The 22,974-nt window shown below is 37.6% G+C and overlaps 1 protein-coding gene across 1 annotated transcript; it reads left to right on the forward strand.

Annotated features, from left to right (window-relative positions):
• Positions 1-4,373: 4,373 nt before the first annotated feature.
• MAP9 (microtubule associated protein 9) lies at positions 4,374-21,385 on the forward strand. The gene is made up of 11 exons (XM_027676868.1): positions 4,374-4,496; positions 5,393-5,489; positions 7,817-8,233; positions 10,012-10,268; positions 11,124-11,182; positions 11,679-11,844; positions 12,931-13,020; positions 13,716-13,865; positions 14,313-14,458; positions 15,190-15,322; positions 21,100-21,385. The coding sequence occupies exons 1-11, from the start codon at positions 4,461-4,463 to the stop codon at positions 21,220-21,222; spliced, it is 1,674 nt and encodes a 557-aa protein (XP_027532669.1). The 5' UTR covers positions 4,374-4,460; the 3' UTR covers positions 21,223-21,385.
• The last annotated feature ends 1,589 nt before the right edge of the window (positions 21,386-22,974 follow it).

The following is a 22,974-nucleotide window of genomic DNA, read 5'->3' on the forward strand; positions in this document are numbered from 1 at the left end:
AACCAGTCAAAAATAGATGTATTCTTCATAAGCTGCCATATAAATGACATAGTTGTGAATTTATTCATCTTAGTTTCTCCCTTCTTTTGGTCCAGTTTTGCAGTTTATTCCTATAATATCTATGTTTACTTCGGTAGGTATTAATTTTATCAAATTCAACTTTCCTCGTAATATGCCTGAGAACAACAATTCATTAAGTGAAGTTTGCATACCTCCTTACCCTGACAGCATCTTTTCTAACTACTTAAAAATCAGCATTAAGATGCAAAAGTGAGAGGATGAATTTGATGACAAAAGGGATTTCCATCTAATTTCCATGGCACCACATTTTATAGATAGTATTATGTTCAATGCATTAAGAATGCATTATAAAAAACTTAGCTGCTCTCTTCTGGGAACATGGTAGGAAAACACTGAATATAGTTCCAGTAAAACAAGAAATATTTGTTTTTCGTATCATGAGGTTTCCTGTAGGAATGATCAAGAAAATGTCAAGCTAAATTTTAAGCCGATGTTTCAATCTGACAGTTTGTGATCCCAGATGTGGTTAAATAAATAGTTATTTTTATTAAGAACATAGTTACTTTTAACCTATTGGAATATAACCCCTTTATGTACTGGGGACCAAGCTGCTATGTTAATCACTGAATAATGACAGTTTGTTTTAAGAAATATAAACAAAGAAGAAATGTATCTTTTTATTCTGAAAAAGATGTTTAAATGTAAATAAAATTAATAAATATTTAAATTCATTTGCTTAATTAAACATTGCATAATAGTCCAAATGCAAAAGTAAAAGGAGGGAAGTATACATTAACATCCTTGGTTTTGGTATTTCCCAACTCTTACCTGCTTAGCTGCTTAAACTGAGCATTAGTTTAACTCTTGTTTTTTGTTTAAAAGATAAATAAAATCAGCTGGTAAAGAAATATACCTAAATCTGTCTCTCCAGGAGTGACTGAGAGGTACAAAGATATTTTTAAAAGGAGCAAGCCAAGTTCTTCAGCTCTTGCAGGAGCAGCTGTGGAATAATCCCAGGATACTGGCAATGGACTGCCCATATGAATTATGTCAACTAAGGTGAATTATCAAATCCTTCCCAGTTAGACTGACAATGTCATGGTTTGAACAGATTGTTCTCTGAGAAAGAATGTAATTTACTCAAAATTACATAGGTGAGGAGATAGCTGAAGTCCTGTTGTGCATTTCTCTGCGGTGGTGGATGGCTGTTTTTGCAGTTAATCCAGGGGGATTTTAAACTAGTTTGGGCATCTTTGGGCTTCCCAGTAGCTGAGGTGGGACAATATTCATGGTAGGCTACAAGCTCATCGAGGAACGCATCCAGCTTCTTCTGCGCTCTGAATGTTTCCCCAACACAGTGATGCTGCTTTCACCACCTGAGATAGCAAAGGTCAAGCCCAGCGCAGACATATCTATACAGTATGACTTCCAGAGAAGGAATGTTACTTCCCTGGCACATCTAACCCTAAAGGCATGAAGTCGATTAAATTTCTGCTTTTATTTCCATACAAGCATAAAAAGAACAGGATATTTTGGCAGGACAGGCATAACCCTGCAAAACATGATACATTATAACAGACTGTTTCATATGAACTGGGAGGAAAATGTGAGAAGATTAATTTTTAATGTTTGTGCTTAAAAATGTCTGTGATGGTGGTCCATAGATAGAAGAGCTTGTTGTTTAAAATCAAAGCTACTTGTTAAGTCTGCTAAACCAATATGTATGCAAGATCCAAGAGCCAGATGCACTTGTAGCTAGATGTCTAATTCCCAATGATATCAAGAACAGGAATAGTCACTTATGAGCGGAGACCCTGGCACCCAACACAAACATCACCTTTTACACAAATGTACACCAACTCAGGGATTTTTTCACGACATTAAATTTCCTTTCAAGTGTAACTTTTGACTATGGGAAGGAGTACCAAAGCAAGCAGAACAACATTTCTCTCCAGTAAGGGGTTTTATACATTTTGACTTAAGGTAACTTATGGTGAATGATTTTAGAATTTTTAATCTGTGTCATTTGTTCAGAAAAAAAAACCAATCCCATTTTACAAACTCTAGCCATATTAATAAAATAAACCACTTTTGGAAGTTGTTTATAGCATATGAACTAGCCATCCAAAAAACTAATACTTGACTGTTTTCTAAATATAACATGGTTCCTGCAGACTGTAATCACACTACATCCTGATGCTTGTTTTAAAAAGCATTTTTTTTAAGGCTCTGGGCATGGCAGAGACTCACACACATTTGCTCAGCAGAACTGAATGTTACCTTTAAGCTTATTTTAGCCAAATTAATATAATTGCTGGGATAATTTAGATTCTTTTTCTCTATGCTCCATGTCTACTCAAAAGAGAAAGAGCAACTTCACATTCAGATATACATTGCCCTAAATTTTCTGCTTTTTGTCCTCAATAAACCTCCATTTTTGGGGGGTTTGTTTGATTGTTTTGGGTTTGGGGTTTGTTTGTTTGGTTTTCGGTTTGGGAAGGTTTTTGTTTTGCTTTTTTTGTTAAGTAAGTCTCATATTCAAAGCACTAGATTCGTATTTAAGCATAAGTTCCATTCACCTCAGTGGGTCTAGATGGGATTTTTGCCTCAGGTAAGACTAGAAGATGCAGACCTGACATTCATGTGTTTTGACAAGAACATGTTCACACATTTTGAGTTCTTCAGTGCTGACAGTATTGATCTGTTTTTCCCCCTACATACAATCAACTCAGTGCATTGAATATTTAATAATACAGGTGATAGAAGGACCCATTGTCTGACTCATATAAATAACACAATAATTGAAGACAAATCTTCCTTTTCTACAGGGTATGCAAGGCTAAATGAATTTTAAAAATCCCATACACATCAGTGGTAATGTAAAAGAAGCTAGAATAAAATGGACATTTGGAAAAAAAGAATCAATTTTTCAATTTTAAAATATTTTGCTGCCACCTTATGGAATTGAATAAATGTGCATCTCAGTGGTTTGTAAAAGGGACACAATTTAGCCTTCAACAGCAAACACTAACATCATTACAGAGAAAGAATATATTCATTTCTTTATTATTCCTTTTTAAATTTTTAAAAAATATATCTGGTTTCACCTTTCACAGAGAGATGGAATAGCACAGATTGAATTTTAAGGCTTTCACATGTGAATAAAATAGAAGAAAAAAACATGCATCAAGCATAATTCTCAACAAATGCCAAATGCCATGAATAATCAGCAAATCAAGCATTATTTGGTCATAAACAAATATAGGTAAACAAAGCAAGGAGCTGCTCACAGATGATACCTAAATATCAATTAATCACTGATGAGTAATTGTTAGTTCAAATAGAGGGTTACTTGTTAGAACTCGGGGCCTTTTTCCCCCAGGTGTGTTGTGGCCTTTGCATAACTGCATTGCTTTTAAAATATAACTCTACATAAATAATCAAGGGGAAAACAAGTCCTAAGGCTCTAGGCTCTGTCCTACATATTCTCTCCCTGTTTCTGTCAGAGAGATTTTCTTCTGTACAACTTACGAAAATGCGATGCATTTTGGGGAAGATATTAATACATGCAAATATACCACCAGTAGAGAGAACATGTCAGAAGTTCTTTATTGTCACTAAGACAACTGGAGCACTAGTCTTATTTTAGAAAAGGAGTGATCAGAAGCATTTAACCTGGAGAAAGAATAGAAATGTCCATATCTGTAAACGATCATGAAGTCGACAGCTTTCCTTCGATGCAAGAGATCCGTATTCCCAGAGAACCCTGGGATTCAGGTGCCTCCATCATGGCTCGTGCAGGGGACAGGTGACCTCCAGGACAGCCAGCTTTGCAGGGACGTGTGCTGCTTGGCAGTGTGTCTGGTCACCTGGGGGCTGGGGCTCGCCAGGTGTATTGCACAACCACCCTTTGGGGAAATAAAAGTCGGAGTATTAGGAGGTGCAAGCACCAGGTGATTTACGCCAATGTATCTCATTTAAATTAAGACACAGGTGCTATGAGATCTTTATTCCAGAAAGCACTGAAAGGAGTATGTTTCTTGTGGACAGCGCTCAAATCACAGGCGGGAAGTTTTTGCACAGTGACCTGACTGACTGCAAGAGCGGGGCTGATGAATCTGTGTCAGGTCTGTTCCGAGCGGCATGCACGTATGGATGTGCACCTTGTGGGAAAAGGGCCATATGCAGGACATGGGCACCGACAATAAACCCTGTCAGCTTCTGCAGGGCGCGGGTGCAGCGTGGCTGTGGCCCGCTTAAGGAAGTGGCGCTGCGGCCACACGCGGCTGTGGCCGATTAATTAAGGGACTCGCCGGCGCGGCCGTTGCCGGGCGACGGGCGGGACGGCGGCGGGGCCGGGCCTGGGGCTCTCTCCGGGGCTCTCGGAGGGCAGGACGGCGGCCTCGGGCACTGCGAGGCGGCAGCGAGACGCCGCCGCCATGTCGGGGGGAGGCGCAGCCGACCGGGTGGTGCAGGTGAGCGGCGGCGGGGGGTACGGGCTGCAGGGAGCGGGGCCTGCGAACGGGTTTCTCTCACTGGTAATACACTAATTCGCTGTTAAAGCCAGCACACCCACAAAAATGCGCTCTGCTGTCAAAATGAAAGCGGGGAAGCAGGCTTCCCTCTGTGTGGATGCCAGGAGCGGCTCCCCGTGCCCAGGCTGGGAAGCGGCGGCTCCGAGGCGGGAGCAGCCCGGCTGCCCCGCTCCAGACAGCGCTGGCCACCAGCAGGTGCCTCGGGAAGCGCCTCAGACCCGCGTCAAAACACCTGCTCCCCAGCTTTCGGGGGTTTGGGCTCAGGGTCATGAGTCTGGAGATGATGCTGCATTTCTTGATGTATTTTTCATCTATAAGTAAGGCCAGTGGCTTTAAGAACCCACTTAAACGTGATGTGTTCAGGATGTCCTGCAGCAGAGTCCTAAAATATGCGAAGTTCTTCCATTGTTTTGAACGTGTCACCTGCTTCAGGCTCTTGCTTTGCGACAGTCAGTGAAGAGGTGGTCCGTGCTCACCTGCTCTCACAGACTCTTCTTTTGTGCTCTTGCTGATCAAAACATACAAAAGGGGGCGAAAGTGTCACATGATGGTAGTCATAATTGCCAAAAATAGGACAGGGATTTGCAAGTTATGTTTCTTATGAAGAAGAAATATAAATTAATACGTGAAGATTTGTGGTTGGTTTTTTTAACACAGAAATATTGAGGGAATGGTGATAGAATGGAAGCACTGTCCTTCACAATAATTATCAGTTAAACAGGCTTAACACTTTTGCTTAGTTTTACTTATGTACGTGTGGGAGGGGGGAATTAGTGATGAACTTTTTCAATTAAATCTTCCCTTCTGTGCAAAATTTATTTGTGAAACCATTTCAGAATGAGCTGCAGGAAGCAATTTCTGCTCATGCATCAAGTGAGCAAACAGATGAATACTCGGATGACTTTGAGAGTGATGAAGATGGCATGTTAAATGGTAAAACAGAATTAAATATTTTTCCTTGTGTTCTTCCTCTTCTTAACTCATTGCTATAGCCCAGCAAATCTTTGTGAGTCAATATGATTTAATGTTCCAATATCTCATATTTTAACAACTTCTAAATCACTGAGTCCTCCTCTTCTAAGTTAGGAGCAGAATTCCCAATTAAATCAGTGGTGGTGCCAACCTGCTAGACCAGACACTGTCTGTACCGGTTTCTACCATTGTGATGCCCAGTTTTCCTCCATAGCCATCTTGTTTACTTGACACCTGTAGTAGTGCACATACTGTGAATGAAAGTGAACATGGGCAGAGAGAAAGCCCTGTTTTTTACCTCCTGTTTTCCCAGTCTGGACAATCAGTGAATAATGGCTTCAGGAAACACTGCAGAGCATACTTCCCTGGCAGTGTACACAAACCATGAATAGTTTTGATCTGGCTATTTTTCTTGGGCCAGGATGCATTTGATGTTTGCTAATTGTATTGAGTTTGCACAGCCAGGTTTTTGTCACAGAGGGGCTACAGGGGTGGCTTCTGTGAGAAGCTGCCAGAAGCTTCCTCCATTTCCAGCAGAGCAAATGCCAGGCTGCTCCAAGACAGACCGGCCACTGGCCAAGGCTGGACTGGTCAGAAATGGTGGTAATGCCTCTGTGATAACATGTTTAAGAAGGAAAGAAAAGTTATTGTGCAGATGTAATTGTGGCCAGAGAAGAATGAGAATATGTGAGAGGAACAACTATGCAGACACCAAGGTCGGTGGAGAGGGAGGTGGAGGAAGTGCTTCAGATGCCAGAGGTGAGATTCCCCTGCAGCCCGTGGTGAAGACCATGGTGAGAACAGGCTGTGCCCCTGCAGCCCATGGAGGACCGTGGGGATGCAGAGATCCTGCAGCCCATGGAGGAGACCCACACCAGAGCAGGTGGATGCCTGAGAGAGGGCTGTGAACCCATGGGAATCTTGTGCTGGAGCAGGGTCCTGGCAGGGACCTGCAGATCCATGGAGGAAGGAAACCACACTGGAGCAGGTTTGCTGGTAGGACTTATGACCCTGTGTGGGACCCATATTGGAGCAGGCTGTGCCTGATGGACTGCACCCCATGGAAAAGTGACTCACATTGCAGCAGTTGGTGGAAAGCTGTTGCCTATGGGATGGAGTCACGCTGGAGGAGTTCGTGGAGAACTGTCTCCCATGGGAGGGACCCCATGCTGGAGCAGGGGAAGGACTCCTCTCCCTGACCAGCAGCAGGAACAACGTGTGATGAACTGACCGTAACACCTACTCCCCATTTCCCTGTGTCTTTGTGGGGGGAGGAGGTAGAACTCAGGAAGGAGGGACGTGTGGGGGAAAGGTGTTTTTAAGATTCGTTTTACTTTTCATTATCCTGCTCTGATTTTATTAGTAAAAAATCCAATTAATATCCTCAAACTGAGTCTGTTTTGCCTGTGATGTTATTTGATGAGTGATCTCTCCCTGTCCTTAACTCATGAACCTTTGTTATATTTGCTCTCCCCTGTCCAGCTGAGAAGGGATGTGATAGAGAGGCTTTGGTAGGTGCCTGGCATCCAGCCAGGGTGAACCTGCTACTACTTTATGTTTAGTCTAACAAGGTCGGCCAAATGACTCTTTTTCTTCCTGGTATGGCACTGCATGGTAAGGAAAATAGGAATTTTAAAAGGACTTCCTCTGTGTCCTGTTTTTCATTCACACCTAAAACATCTTTTAACAGTTTATGGGATGCTTTGACTTCCCTTTAGAAAAAAGCTCCCCCAGCAGTAATAAGTTACTATCATGCCATTCTTTTGTTACCTCCTTCAAGCATTTGAAGTCTGAAATTAAGCCAGTTAGCCATAACAGATTACAGGAAGATCAAAATATTTTTGTTAAACATGTGAACCTTAGCATTGGAGCAGATACTTCTTTGAGTATCTTCTAGTAGATTTTAGATGGGACAGAAGCAAAGGGAAGGGGAGGATGGATTCTGATACCAAATATGCCTAGCTTTGTTGTTGACTTGCTTTCACTTCTTGTGGCATTGAGACATTGTTTTTTAGAAGGGTTTTGAATTGCGTGGCAGAAAAGAATTAATGAGTGAATATTTTTCTTTGGATTGGGTCCATGGAAACAGATGACAGGAAAGGAAGTAAAATAAGGCTGTAGTCTGGTGGCTTTGCAGAGATAAGAGGCACAGAAAGAGAAATGCTCGGAAACTAAAGTTAGGAGGATGTTATATGAAAAATAGTTTTAAGTTATAGAAGATATCGCTTCTGAGTTGCATTTTTTTTCCCACTTGTCTTGAATGCAAGTTGATAATATGTCCTTTTCAGGTAATGATGAAGAACTTACTGAAGGTAATTCAGGTGCTGCAAGCACTGGTAAATCTGTTGTTGGGAGTCTTCTCTTGAATGATGATGCTTCACAAAAACTAGCAGATTTGGAAAATGAAGCTGCTGATGACTTGACTTTATCCTTTCATGGAAAGAAACTTAAGAAAATAATGGTTTTAGAAAGTGATAATGTACCAGATGACAGAAAAGATGGTAAAGAAGAATGTTTGGAAGGTCAAAATGAGGGTAATGACAGAAAACATAATGAAGTGCTTTCATCTGCTGAAGAAGTACTGTGTGATAATAGTGAAAGTGATGACTTGCCTATTCATGAACTACATAAAAAAAGAAGTCAAGAGGAAAAGCAACCAACAGCAAAGCCACGGCTGCACAAACAAAGAAATGCTTCAGTATCAGGTGAAAAGAAAGTTTTGAATGTTGTTGCTGCTACTTGCTTAGCCATGTTACAGTATTTTAAAGTGTTTTAGTTTGGGTTATTTTCTGAGTTAATGATCAGCTGCTTTGGCTTGCAGCCAAAGCTTCTAAAAATACATAACCTCCATCTGCCAAGGGGCAAACTGAAAAACTGTGGGCCAAATAGCAGGAGGTTCCTTTCAGAAGATGAAAAACAGCTGTTTAGGTCCTTGAAGTTCAGCTCTTCACCAGTGCATGTCCATGAAAGGTGTGGGAGGGCTACCGAGTTGTCTCTGCAGTATGTGCTTAGCTCAGAAAGCCATATTCACATGGTGTCCACAGCCTCCGTGTATCCTTCTATGGGAAGGTCATCAAATAGCCACCTCTTTTCTATGACCTGGAAAGTTTGACCACACTGTTTGCAAATACTATGTTGAGGTAGTTATACTGAAGCATCATGAAGCTGTAATGTGACAGAATGTCAGAATAGTAGATTCTCATAATTGCAAAGTTAAAACATCAGATGATCTTTTACTTTAAAGACACTGATGCACTTTGGATGTATAGTCAAACACATAAAACCCTCAACGTTTAATATTTCATTATAAGACTAGGTAATGCATTTTTAATCTGCAAAGCAGAACTTGGAATTCTGCTAATTAACTTTTACAAATATAAAATGTCAAAAGACTTCATATTCATATCCAATTCCATTCGTATTCTTATCTAATTCCATTCTAATCTTCAGATTCATATCTAATTCCTAGTATGAGAGGAATTTGTCCTGTTTGATGTTGAGATAAAATTATGGGTGGTCATTAGCCATGATGGAAGATTCCAACTTTGAAATTGCTAGAGTATGATTAATGATATCAGCTCGTTTTTGTCTTTCCACATGATGGCACCAAAGTGCTGGGTATTTGAATGTGCAATTGGGCAGTGCAACACCTCTCTGTCCTGGCTGTTGAGCTTGTGTGGTTTTACACTGGCAGAAAAGAAGTTGAATTACTCCTTGTCTTCAAGTGAATCAAAGTAGTGCAGTGATAATGGCATATTGGTTTTCAATTCAGAATTCTCCTTGTCACCTTGAACTTACCTTCACCATTGTAAATCTAGGTTAAATTTCTTAGATTGTGAGCATTGATATTCCTTTCTTCAGGTAATTTGGAGTTAATTTCTCATTCAAAAATTCTGTTTCTTTTAAGAATTCCATCAGAAAATTGTGGAAGACTAATTTGGTTTCACCAGAGCCTTTTTTGGTTTGTGTCTCAATTGTTTTACAAATTTATATCTCTGCATTAATGGTGATGTTTTCTTTAAATCCCCACTGCAGAATCTTTCTGTTATTTCCTCATGTGTCCCACACCCCTGAAAAACATCATACAATGAAAGTTTTGGTTACCCAAAGTGTTGTGCAAACTTCATTAGTAGTTTACTAGATGTCAGAAGATCTCTTACTGTGATTGCAATGACTCTTGCTTTTGGTTTCTGCAGTAGAACCGCATTTTGGTGGTAAGGCAGATGGGAAGTTTTGCCTTTGTCATGCTCTCACATTCTCTAACATTAGTTAAAGCTTCAGTTTCTACTCCAATCTTACATTTAAATACAAGTGAATACTCTTCTTATTAGTATGTAGTTCTTAGAAGGAAGTATGCAGAAAATATGGTATAAAATTAAGTAAAAACTTTCATGGACAGATGTTTTTTGTACAGAAATAAAAATACTCAGAAACAATGAAATTCTTGTTAATGTGTCCTCTCAATCTTTTTTCCTCCTGTTAGATCAAGATCAGAAGACTGTCAACACCAATGACTTGAAACTGGAGGACAATGGTAGAAAATCTCCTTCTGTGATAGAACAAATGATGACCACAGTGTATGAGAAGACAAGGGAATTGGAGAACCCAACAGCTGACAGTTCAGGTGGAACAGTGAAAATAGCGGAAGGGCAAATAATAACTGATACAATGCAGGAGGTATCAGTGAATGGTCAGTCTGAACATAGGGAGGCAAAGAATGCACCAAAGAGCTCTGTCAAGGTATTACTCATAAGCGTTTTGCCATTCTGTGGAACAATGTCCTAAAAGCATGGTGGAAAGTTTTGTAAGGTTACTGTTGGTAACTTAAATGTGAAAATGCTATCTGTAGAGCTGACAATTTATCTCTGAGCTGAGATTTATCTAGAGCTGAGGCTCTTACAAATTTTATATAGTTGTATAGAAGATGTAGAGAATACCTTTTACAAAAATGATTTAAACCAGATAAAGGTACTGACATGTGTTTTCCAGTCTTAAGAAAGTACCCTTGTCCAAGTGAAAATAACAAATCTCTGTTGTGAGCCTAACTGAATTGCAGTGAGCAGTGCATGTTGGCAGAGGATGGAATCCCTGGTGTGATAAGTTGCAAAGCACTCTATGCTTTATCATAAGAAAGAAAATATGTAGATACGTATAATTATTAAAGCTAAGTATTCAAAGAGCTAAAAGAGTGTTGATAGAATAACAGGGAAACCCACTACCCAGCTGGGTTCTTTTTATTTCTTTGTATTTCTAACCTATAGACTATATTTTTATGTAATACAAATAAACATTTCTAGGTGCTATTTGAAAATTACACGGCATTCTGAAAGTTTGGTTGCTTGGTTTGGATTTGTTTGGTTGGTTGTTTTTTCTCCTTACTTTCTTACCCTGTACTGTACCCCCTGTGTATTAAAGTGGCTTTCTTGCCTATTTTTCTAAAATTGTAGAACTATAGAATATCTCAAGTTGGAAGGGATTTGTAAGGGTCAAGCCCAACTCTTAACATCCCTGTTAGCTTGTAAAAATCTGTTTCATCCTGATCTAGTTCTGTTGCTTGAGAGACTCCATAACTTCTACTTTTCCTCTGTTTCTTAGAAGCCAAGTGAAACAAAGGAGAGAGTTCTACAAAACTCAAAGGCTTCTTTATCTGACAGGTAAAAGAATCACTCTTAGGTATCACATTCTGCACAGTGTAAGATGCATGTAAGGGCCCCAACAATGCTGCTTCATTCTTATTTTCTGCTGACAACCTCTGACCATCTGTGAAAAACCTTTTAGTGGTTGAGGCATGTTATTATGACCCTTACTCGGGTTTATGTCCCATCAGACTCCCAAATCTTTTGCCATTGTCCGTGATGTGTGTGCTACTGGAGTCTTTATAGGTTTTAAGCTGCTTTTTAGGTGAAAGTGTAAGGAATTTGTAAACTTTCTTGGCCTGGATATGTTGCATAATGGTTTGTTCTGGCAATAATAAAGCCCTCAGAAAAAAAAGAGGTTCTTCCTTTTCTTTTCCCCAGTCCCCAGTCAAGTGCATATAAAAAACCAATCACAGTAACTTTTGGTATGTACTGAAATAAAGGGAACACTGCTGGGTATCAGCCACAATAAATGGAAAGATCATTAATGTGTTTGTGTCCTGGTATTTCATAGGTCTCCATCTTCTGTGCACCTAAAGACAAAGGTGAAGGCTGTTCCATCAGCTACACCTGTTTTATCTCAATGTCTGGGACCATTAAACCTGTTGGAGAATAAATGCATGCAGAAGAAAAGAATAGAATTTGACAAAGCAGATAATTTAAGAGCAGCTGTTTTTCAGGTAAATCTTAAAAATGAGCAAACAAACCAAGAAACAAAATTGTGCGTAGAAAGGTCCTAATCTAGGGGTCAACACCTCATATTTCTTGAAATCAGTATTTCTTACTATATTCCTTGCATAGGCTTACAGGTGTAATAATCCTTTTATTCTGTTGACTATCGCTTTTCCTCAAATTATGAACTCAAAAGCTATATGGAAGGGATGTACTGTGATTCATAATTTATTGTGTCAGACTATTTTCAGGCACATATTTTCCTTTATTTCTACTTCATCTTTAACATGAGTGTGTAGTTTAAAGTTGCTCTTTTTATCCTGGTATGTTCTATTCATCTGGCATTCAGGAAAAGTGATAACAAATAGTACTCTCTCCAGAAGAAAAATCTATGTAAATTCCATGTAGAATTTCACAACGATTAGTTTATGGGTTCCAACAGACTTTTGCTACTAATCTGTTTGAGAACAACTTTAATTCCAGAAGCTGCTCATATTGGTATGTGTTTTTAATACTTGTTATGGTCCTAGAACAAATTTTAGACCCTCAAATTAAAATTTATATTGTCTCCATAATTTTAAAGGTAAAATAGTCTTCATTTAGGACACTTATATCTCTAAGCTGTATACCAAATAATATAGTTAAATCTTGAAAATTCGAGTCTGTTTCTGCAGATGGCTCATAACCTTCTATGGTTACCTGAAGTCTCACTCTTCCCAGTAGGGTTTTATTCTCTTTAATTATAGGAATTTGCAAGACAGACAACAAATATAAATAATATCCCTATATACCAAGTAATAAGAATCTTTATTTTATTCTTCTTTTTAAATTTGTTTAAAGCTTACTTTTTTTGGTGTTTCTATGAAGATTTTTTTTAAGATATTTAAGCTTTTTTACATTTTGTAGCTCTAATTTTAGAACCTTAGGCTTTTTTTTGATCACAATGTGTATGTGATAACAGCTTAGTCTTCCACATGGGGTAGTATTTAAGTAGCACATGAAAGAATTAAGAGTAATTTTGGTGGTTGTTGTATTGGTGCTGCTCTGTACTTACACCTTAAAAGGACTTTAAAAGTCTTTAATGATTCTTACAGAATTGGTTGGAAAAGAAAAAGCTCTTTCTAATGGAATTAAAGAGAATTGAAAAGGAGAAAGCTGAAAATCTCAGAAACGATACTGAAAAGGTTTGTTTACATTCTTGTTAAAAAGAAGTTAACAGACTATAATTCTTTGAAGTGTGCTTGCCTGTGCTTTCTGCCTGAGTGCATCAGTCTGCTGTTGTAAGGCATCTGGTCTTCTCCAAAGAGCACGAGGTGATTTGGAACACTAAATGGCATGTCCTGCTTGTTATGGTTGTGACAAACAGTGTGCGTCTGATGCTTCCTTACATATTTACATAAGGTGTGTTAAAAGTGTGCTTCTTAGATTAATTTTCAGGTTTGTTTACAAAGACCTTGGAATGCTCAAATCTTAAGGTGCTAAGTTTTATGTTGTCTATCAGAACATAAGGGGTTTACTCCCTCCCTCACGAGATGCTTATCTCCAAAGGACTGTATTTTGAATAGTACCATACGCATTCTTTGATTTGACTTTTAAGTATTTAATACGTTTCACTGCCAGGCACTTAACATGTATTTCATATCCTTATACACATATTTTGCTGGAGTAGTTTGTTTCAGTTAACTTAAATTAAAAATGAACATAGAAAAAACCCCGCCATATGTATTTAAAATGTAATTGTGAGTAATACTTGAAATGTTGTTGTCAAATCAATTTCTGTTTCTTTATTGCTCCATTAACAATTAGTTTAAAGCGTACTATCTCAATTATAATTTTATATTGAAGTGTATTTAAATGTAGACTTTTATTTGCAATCTAGAAAGAAGCACTTAGAAGAGAGGAATCAATTGCATGTTTTGAAGCCTGGAAAGAAAAGAAAGCAAGAGAAGCAAAGAAGTTAAGTGAAAAAAAGAAGCTTGAGGAAAAAACCCCAGCAGAACAGGATAAAGAGAAAACAGAAGCAGCACAGGTGGTGATGTGAAATATGTACAAAAACGTATATCAAATGTGGTTCAGGAGATTATAGAAAATAATTCTGATTAATCCAGAAAGAGATGGAAATTAACTAGAATCTGAATCTAGACATGCTTAATTTTTGAAGTGAGTTCATATTAGGCTCTGTTCTGCCCGAAATACGTAATGTTTACATTTGCAGACAAACATGCTTCTATAAATGGAGTCTATTAACTGAATATAAAATAAACGCCATATAAATACATTTAACTAATACTTGCTGTCAAAATAACTTATTCCTGTTAGGCATAGTGATACCCACTTCTAAGAAATGCTACAAACAAATATTCCAAAGTTGGAATGTGTAGAAATTACAAAAAAAAAAAAAATACAAAATAGGCAAGGGGAGTATTGACAAAAAGGTGAGGGGTAAGATGTCTCATGAATCTATGGGTTTCTTTAGGCATTCAAAAGATGGAAAGAAAAAAAAGTGGAATATTTAAGAGAGCAAAGCAGAAAGGAAAAAGAGTCTGAAAGAATCAGGAAGGAGAAAGAAGAGGAACTAATTGCAGAGAAGAGGAGAGTCAGCATATCAGCAGTTGAAAAATGGTACTACTCCACTGTGTTTTGCTGTATCGTAGTTTCCAAAATCTTCACTTATAAATGTAATAGGTCTTCTGTGAGTGCTTGATGTGCGTGTAATTGTAAAACAATGGCATGCTTGGGATCAGACTCTTCAGTCCCAGTGGAGAATGAGTATAACAGTGAAAGCAAGCTGTACAGCTCCTTTCAGTTTAGTAATTTAATTGCTTTCCTCCCCAAAAGGCTACTAACTAAGCCCAGTCAGAGATACTGCAACGGAGACGTAAGATTCACTGAGTCTTATGTGGTTAGTTTCATGCTTCATTACTAAGCCACAGGAAGGTAAGTAAATCTTTAAGTTTTGTGGAATACAATGTATGAGTGCAGATGTACACAGGAAGGAAAGAAATGAGATGTTTCTGCTGGAGAAATTCTGTGTTAGTTTTATAAGCCAAGAGTTTTCACACACTGCGTGCAACTTACAGTTACCTACAGAAGTTCAGAATCTAAGGGTTATTTTGTGATACTGAATAAGGGAAAAGCAGTAAAGAAAAGGTGATGCCATAACAGATAGAGTAGTAGGTTCATTTATACCTTGGTGATGTATCAAAATGGACTGGGAAGATTTTAAATATATATTCTCAAACTTTTCTTAAAAGTACAAAATATCTCTTTTGACTCAGTTTAGTTAATCAGTCACAGGTGCAGCATTTAGTCTGTTACATGATGATCTCTTGTTCTTCCCTCTTATTATACAGGAATGAAAAGAAGGAAGAATATATAAAAAAGAAGAAAGTAGAAAAATTCCTAGAGAGGAAAAGGCAAGAAATGCAACAGGCAAAGAAGGAAGAAAAAAATGAAAAGGCTATGGAGGAATATGAAAGATGGCTGGTATGTTTTTTTGGGGATTTTTTTTTGCACTTTGTCAAAACCAAAAAGTTTAATATAGTAACGAGTGTGAACAGTTGTGTATTGTGATACTCATGGATTTTCGTGCTGTTATTAGAAAGGCCAGACGGTGGCAACATTGCATTGCTTGTCCTCCAGAATTTGTGAGCAAAATGATGGTAAAGTACGGGTGACTTGATATTTGGCAGACATGGAAAATATATTCTCCCTACGTACGTTACAGAGTTTTCAATTTCATAGTTACTCTTCATTTTTTGCCATTTCATGTCAGAGGCAACCATCTCTGAAGGGCCAACTCACCACAGCACAAAACCTGCAAAGCCAAACAGCATCCCCAGCTGCGAGTGCACGTACATTCAAGGAAACATTGAAAGTGGAGACTTGTATACCTACAGCTGGTAAAAGCACTTGTAATGATGTTCAAGATTATTATTACAAGAAAGGGTGGAACTCTGAAGCTCCCAATTATATTTTTCCCACAACAGTGTCTTTTAGTCCCAGTAGTTAAGCAGTAAACTAATCTATTACTCTAGTCCCAACAGTTAGGCAGGGTTTTTTCCCTTGCTACAGAAAGACAAACTAGAAAAGAGATCACTAATATTCTTAGCATGTATTGTTTTCTTGAAGGTATGTGACTTGCTAGTTAAAGAAGAACCTGTGTTTTAATTCCTCACCCTGTGACACAGTCATTCCTGACTCTCAGGATTTTCTTAGTTTGAGAGTATTTCTTCTGTTGTCTCTTTTCCATGTGATTTCTGGCACACATCCTGTACATATGGTCTCTATTGTCATTTGTAAGAGTGAGATCTTGCAACTCATCTGGCTTAAGGTCCTTACAGGAATTTCTTTGTACTGTCAATGGCCCAAAAAAATCTTTTCTTTTTTTTTTTTTGAGGAATGAGGAGGCAGAGAAATGAGAACTGAGGCAGGCAGATGTATACGGATGTCAGACAGCTTTGAAAAGGACAATCATCCTTTACTTGGCTAACTCAGAAATACACAGTTGCATAAAACAGCAAGAGCCTGCATGTTTTCTCTTCTCTGTTTTCAAACTTTTTTAGTCTGAGGTTTAGGTCTTTTAAGGTCTTTGACCTGGTCCCTGTTGGAATACCTCTGATTTCTGTAATCATTGGTAAGAATTATTTTCTCTAGTCCTCTTTGTCAAGTGATTTCTAGCTCAGTTTAGTCAAATTATTAATGTCCAATCTTAGATTATTTCTTGTGTAGTCAATATTCCTGGTTACCAAGGAAGGAAGTGCTGCATTTTAAGCAGTAACTAATGCACTGTCCTCTATGCTCTGCTTACTGGGACTATCCTAATCAGTGTAATTGTATCAAAGCCTGAATGTTACTGTGCTGTCTTGGACTCTGTACAAAGGTAAAAAAATTATCCTTTTTTTTGGGGAATGAAAGATGTTGCCTAGCACAGGCTCCCCTGTTCAAATTGTGTATAAATTCCTGAGGTCACCACTTCAATGGGATTATTAATATGAACGTTAGTAGTTGGAGGAATGACCAGATCTAACTGGAGGTACAAGTGCCTACATGAGAGGAGCACTCTGAAAAAGAAGCAGGTGCAGGAGAATGGGATAGATACTGAACTGGTTGGCGGAGGTACCTCTAAAATGATCTCATTTTCAGTGTCTGTGTGCAGGTGTTGACTGATGTGTCTCACGCCCAATCTTTACATTTTTACTTTCAGAATTTGCACTGGCTTTTTTCAGCTTAGACACCTTTATTTCAGAAAGCATATTGGGCAATAGCTCTGTCATCATGTTTGGCCAGAATATTGTCTCACTTTGTACAGTTATAGAAAAAAATACCTTTAGTGAACTGCAGAAAGGAAACACTGTAAAGTTGTCATTGGGAATTAAAGTTCTCAAGGGAACTGAGATGATATCTGCCTGCAATTAGATCTGAAGGCAGAATTATGGAGGCCTTTTTAGTGTATTCTTTCAACTAAGGAGGTTTTGTTTTGAAGGGAAATAAAATAGGAGTAGTATAGTGGGAAGTATTCTAATATGTTTTCATTAATATTCAACAGAAATAAATGTGTTTAAATTCATCCTTGGGTTTCCTGAACCAAGTATTGACCATAATGCATGGGTAAAAAAGACATAAAAATCTGCTTGTAGTTTCTTAAATAGAAGAAACGTTCTGCTTTTATATTAATGGAAATTCTGTTACTTCTGCTTTTAGAGATCATTGTGTGAATGTTTGATAACATAAATTGCATAGAGAAGATTACTTTTTAAGCCTGAAAATAAATGCCCTAAAAAAAGTTATTAACACTTGTACAATACTAACATAAAAAGGATAATCTTGAGCTGAAATGCTTTAGTATTGCCTGGGAAATTTAAGCTTCTGATTATTTTGTTTCTTTCCTACCATTTGCCTCTTGCTACTCACCAAGAACTCTTTGAGCCAATCTAGCCTGATAAATGATAAGTTTTTACTTAATGCATAATACCAGTGTCTGACACTTGTTACTGACATGCACCTGTTCTGAGGAGTGAAATGTGGAGAAGAATCACATTGAAAGTTTATAATGACAGATCAGTTTAGTTTTCACTTATTTCTGAGATATCAATTTGATACCTGTTTACTGTGGATAAAAGTGAGTAGCCTGGATATGTTATGTTGTCCATTTTCTGTGCTATATAACATAGTATGAGTTGATGAGAAGTAAGGCTGCTCACAAATAATTCTCAAAGATCAACATAGTAAGGTTAAATGCCCTAGAGGAAGTTTGAAATTTTACCTCGAGGTTGAGCATATACAATATCTATTTTTAGCATTCTAAAGCTGTTTAAAAACATTAAGAAAGGATGAACTGGATGAGTCTCATGGATTTGTTGCTTTTCTGGGTTAGTAACAGCTGATGTGGGTTATTCATTTCATGTGATTTAATAAGATCTCTCTGAAAATACTTTCTATATTGGAATTTTTATGTCCTGGTACTGCAGTATGTTAGAAATAAGGCTGCTATTGTTATTGCTCTGAAATGTTGTACGTCTTCTCTAATATCTAAAATTCAATTATTATGTGGCAGTCATACTGCTAAAGAATGTGCTCTTCCCAGAATTTGGTAGGTAAAAAATGTATTCATCTTACTAGACTATTGAGTAGAAAACTTCCACAGAAATCAAGCCATGCAGTTGAGTTGATCTACTGTATGATGAGCTACAGTTATTGATTTAGTCTTTCACTATTTCTGTTACTGTTCTTCTGTTAGTGCAAATAACATCTTGTTTATTATTTTATGGAAGATTTATATCAGTTATATCTTGTGAGAATGTGCACTGTGATTAGGACTAGAACATAAAAAGCTTTGTGTGTGTTGAAGACAGAAGAAGCCAGTAAGTCATGATGTCAAATTTAATCTTTTAAAAAACAGTTAAATTAGCTCGAGATTCTTTTCTCGGCACTGGGATTCATTAATGAAAACTGGATCTTCAAACCCAAACATTCAACACTGAGACACTATTAAAAAATCCAAAGCAACTTTTGTTCTCTTCCTGGGTGGATGTTTGCTTTATTTTTCATTTGGGCTTTTCATACAGGAGTCTATTGTGCACATGTGTTCAGTAAAGAGTGTTTGACAAACATTAAATACGCACTGTTTTTGTAACGTGATTGCTCAAATAATTGCCAATACTGCTGCAATAGTATTTTTAATGAGTTTTTAATGAGTTTTCACCTACATGTCCTGATGGTACGCATAGCCTCATAGATTATAATTCTATGATTCTATGATTTTGTAAAAAGAAATTGACTGGATATTTCCAAAAATTCCAAAACAGGAGCATGTATCATATATGTGTTCCATTAGAGCATATTCTTTGCAAGCTCGTCTGTACTGCTTGACATATCTTAGTTTTTTTTTTTTAAAAATACCACTGATAATGCAGACTCCTTTCCTCTTAGTGTACTAAACAGTTTGCTTCAAGAATTTCAGAATATCTTGAACTTGTTCTAAAGACCCAAAGCCACTAGTTGTGCTCATCTGAGGAAGGAGAAAGAAGGCAAAAGTGTAGGATGACAAAAGTCAGAATCTCACAGTGCTCCAAGCCCAGTTTGTCTCCATTACTCCATGTAATCCAGAAAGATACAGTTTGTACAGAGAGATAATATTTTTTAATAGACTAACTGTGATGAACTTTTGAATCACTTATTCTAGCGAATGGCATTCCTTTTCCATGCAAACTTTGCCTTGCTTTTAATCAGCCTTACTAGTAACAACATGAAATAATTGTCTGTTTAGCTAGACCAGATGTTCCTAACTCAATTGGATCTTCAAATTTACACTGACAGAGAGCTAAAGGGCACAGATTAAAATCATAGGGTTGATATTTCAGTGCATATTATGATTTTTGAAAATTTTGTACAGATTAGTAGTTTGACTGCTGCATATGTGTAAAATAGGAATAAACTTCTACTCAAGCTCCCTTTTTTACAATAACACTTCTACGCCCATTTACCAGTCTACTCTCTCAGCCACAGTCACCTCACTGTTTCTCTTCTTACATATGAATAACAGGCAAACACTGCTAGCACCTTGAAAATTTGCAAAAGTACAGTGTTCATCAGAAGGATGGGATCATGGGTTATATGAGAGCACCAGTTATCTTACAGCTGTCTTCAAGGAGCAGTACTTTCACTGCAATGCAGTTCATACATGTGAAAATACAAAACGAATACAGCACTTTTATGGTCCTTCAAAATACTGGCTGATAGGCTGCAACAGATGAAAGGACCAAGGTTGTATTTGGCACAATGATTTTAAGTGGGCATATCCATGCTGCATGTTTACTAACTATGATGTGTATCCCAGTTGTCGGTCTGTTCATGTGTCCAAAAGCCAGCTGCTCAAGGACCTCTTAGCCACCCAGCAAGTGGGGCACAGTAAGTTATGCTGTGATCTATAATGTCAACCTACTACTTCATGTCAGTCAGAAATGTGCACCAGCACGCACCATGAATCTGCAAGTGTGATTATAAGGAAAATTTGCAGCTGTAGATAGCTCACCAGTGTACTGAATTGCTAATGCAGATGCACCCTTAGATGCTGGTCCTGACCATGGTGAAATGGCAGTTGTTTGCAAAGAAGAATGCTTATTTTATATAGAATGGCAAGTCTCCTGAAATTCATTAGTTATTTAGACACAAAAAGAATGTTGCAAATATCTTGCTTATCCTTCATCATCCTGATTGCCCATTGCTGTCTGAAACAATAGAAAATGGAATTAGAACCTTGCAGTGCTTATAATATAAGTTAGATAGATCTTTGTTTAAAATTTTGTTTAATTCCTAGTTTATTCTAGTACATGGCAAGTGTGATTTAATAAATACAAAAAGTTACAATGTTGCATCAATGTTACATGAGAACAACATACTTAGCATTGTGATTTAGGTATCCTCTTCAAGACAGTAAGTAATTAATATGAAACTAATTATATACAAGACCAATACAGTACCTGATTCACTAGTTCTTCTGTTGGGTTTTTGTTTAGTTGGTGCACAAAACCTTAATTGTAAATGACACCCAGTGTGCAGCTGCTTGTGTTACATTGTGCAATGTCTGTGACTGAGGCACTGAGCTCCAAAAGGCAAATCTCTATTGCATGTTTACTTTTCATTTTACACGAGAAAGGTATAACAATAATTGTAACATTTCTGTTAGTGGAGTTGGTTTTTGTAGGGGTTTTGTTTGGTTGGTTTTGGTTTGGGCTTTTTTTGACATATCTTTTTATTCTCAGGAAAACAAAGAGAGAAGAGAGGAGCTTGAGAAGAAGCAAAAGAAGTTGCAGTCTGTCCATGGAAATGAAATGAGTCCTCCTTGGAGGCCACCTGGCAAAGTCACATATTCAGGGAATTACTGAGAAGTTTATTGCCTTCCAGAAGAAAAGATAGTCCACAAAGTTCTGACAGTGGCTAGTCGCTATTTCATTAACAGTTGATTTTCACTGGATCCATTGTAGGTGTTACATTCTTTCTTTTTAGTTTATTTGATCTCTGCAGTTCAAATAAATCACTTGTCTCTTTTCATTGCATTAGAAAATGTACTAATTTTTCTAATTCCACATTTGTTGTAGTTTTGCCGAATTCTATGCTACTTCATACCTTTTTGGTACCCTTTTCGTGAAAGTGTATATTCAGGATGAATAAGGCTGGACTCTGGCATTTTTTTCACCCAGTAGGTAGCAGAATGGTTATTTTTAAGTTACTAGGCCACACTTTTGAGGAGTTAAGTCTTGAAGAAATGCTTGGAGGAGGCAGTGGGGTGGAGATGATGAGCAAGGAGATGTTGGCTCTCCTGTGATGGTAAAAGACAAAAGGCTAAGGAGTATGGTAGGAGGATGTCATTTTCATACACAAAGAGATAAGCTACAGAGAAAATAAACTTAGATTATGTTACATTATGAAATATAAATACAGCTCCTAAATTAAAACTGCATCTAGCAGAAGCAGGTTTTCATGGGGCCAAAAACAGTCAGCCATGTGATGGTACAGAAGAATTAAGCTGGAATCCATATAATGTAAAATGATATAGGACTAAGTAAGATTGTAGCTGTTAATTCCCTTTCAGATCTTCATATACATTCCATAGATTTCCTGCTTCCTTCACGAAAAAACAGTTTTAGAGACATGTTCACACAAAATCTTACATAAGAATTGCAAGGGCAGAACAGTGGTACTCTTGTGAGGCAAACTTAGAGACAGAAAATTTTTTTTTTGGAACTTAATTTAAAGGCTTCTGTGATTGTTTTTAAAAGATCAAGTAAATCCTCCCCAAACACATTTTCATCATTGCTAGTGAGCAGGTTCCTGTAGTAAATTAAAACATTTTAATTTTTTTTTGGCTATTTGCCTCACTATTCTGGAAGCAGTGGCAAGACTATGTGGCTTTAGAGATCTTCACATCTCTTGTTTGCCTGCTGTCTAAACTCAAGCTGTTACTTTTGTTTGTGTTTTCTTATTTGAACTTTAATAATCACTCCAGATCAGATATGCTCCTCAAATGTGTATTCTTTAAAACAAAACAAAACCAGTATCACCAACCAAGAAGTAAAAAAAAACACCCTAGTCTTTAATTTATAGATATATTTTCTCAAATGAAAATCTTACTGTTTAGACTGGCAGCCTCCTTGGGAAGTAAAAGGGGCAAATGAGAAGTAGACTTGTCGTTTTCACTAGAGTTCTGTCCTGTTCGTAAATTTTTGAGATAGTCCTTAAGTGTGCATTTCATGTAAAACTGGGGCATCTCCTCAGAAAAGAAAAGACAAATAGAAAAGACTGACAAACAGATTATTTTTTTTTAGTTTCCTGATGTTTCTTGCTTGGGTTTTTTTTACATTTTAATGAGAGCGACTGAGGATTTAGAGGCATTTGTTTTGGCCATAATGGTTTCTATTACCCAAGTGCTGTACAGGTGAAATTTATTGCTGGTATGTATGTACAAATGAAATCAGAAGGGTGTCTATTCTGTCTCAGTATTCAATAAGGTCCTGTTCATTATTTTATCTTGAATGGCTCAACTTCCAGTTGCTTTTCATGTAACTTGCTCATGGTTGCATATTGGGATTTTTGAGCAGAACTCTGCTGGTTCTGGCTCTTGCTTTTAGTTCTGTTTC

The sequence above is a fragment of the Neopelma chrysocephalum genome, unplaced genomic scaffold (assembly GCF_003984885.1).
Source record: "Neopelma chrysocephalum unplaced genomic scaffold, ASM398488v2 Primary Assembly neopelma1_42b, whole genome shotgun sequence".
NCBI classification, from domain to species: domain Eukaryota; kingdom Metazoa; phylum Chordata; class Aves; order Passeriformes; family Pipridae; genus Neopelma; species Neopelma chrysocephalum.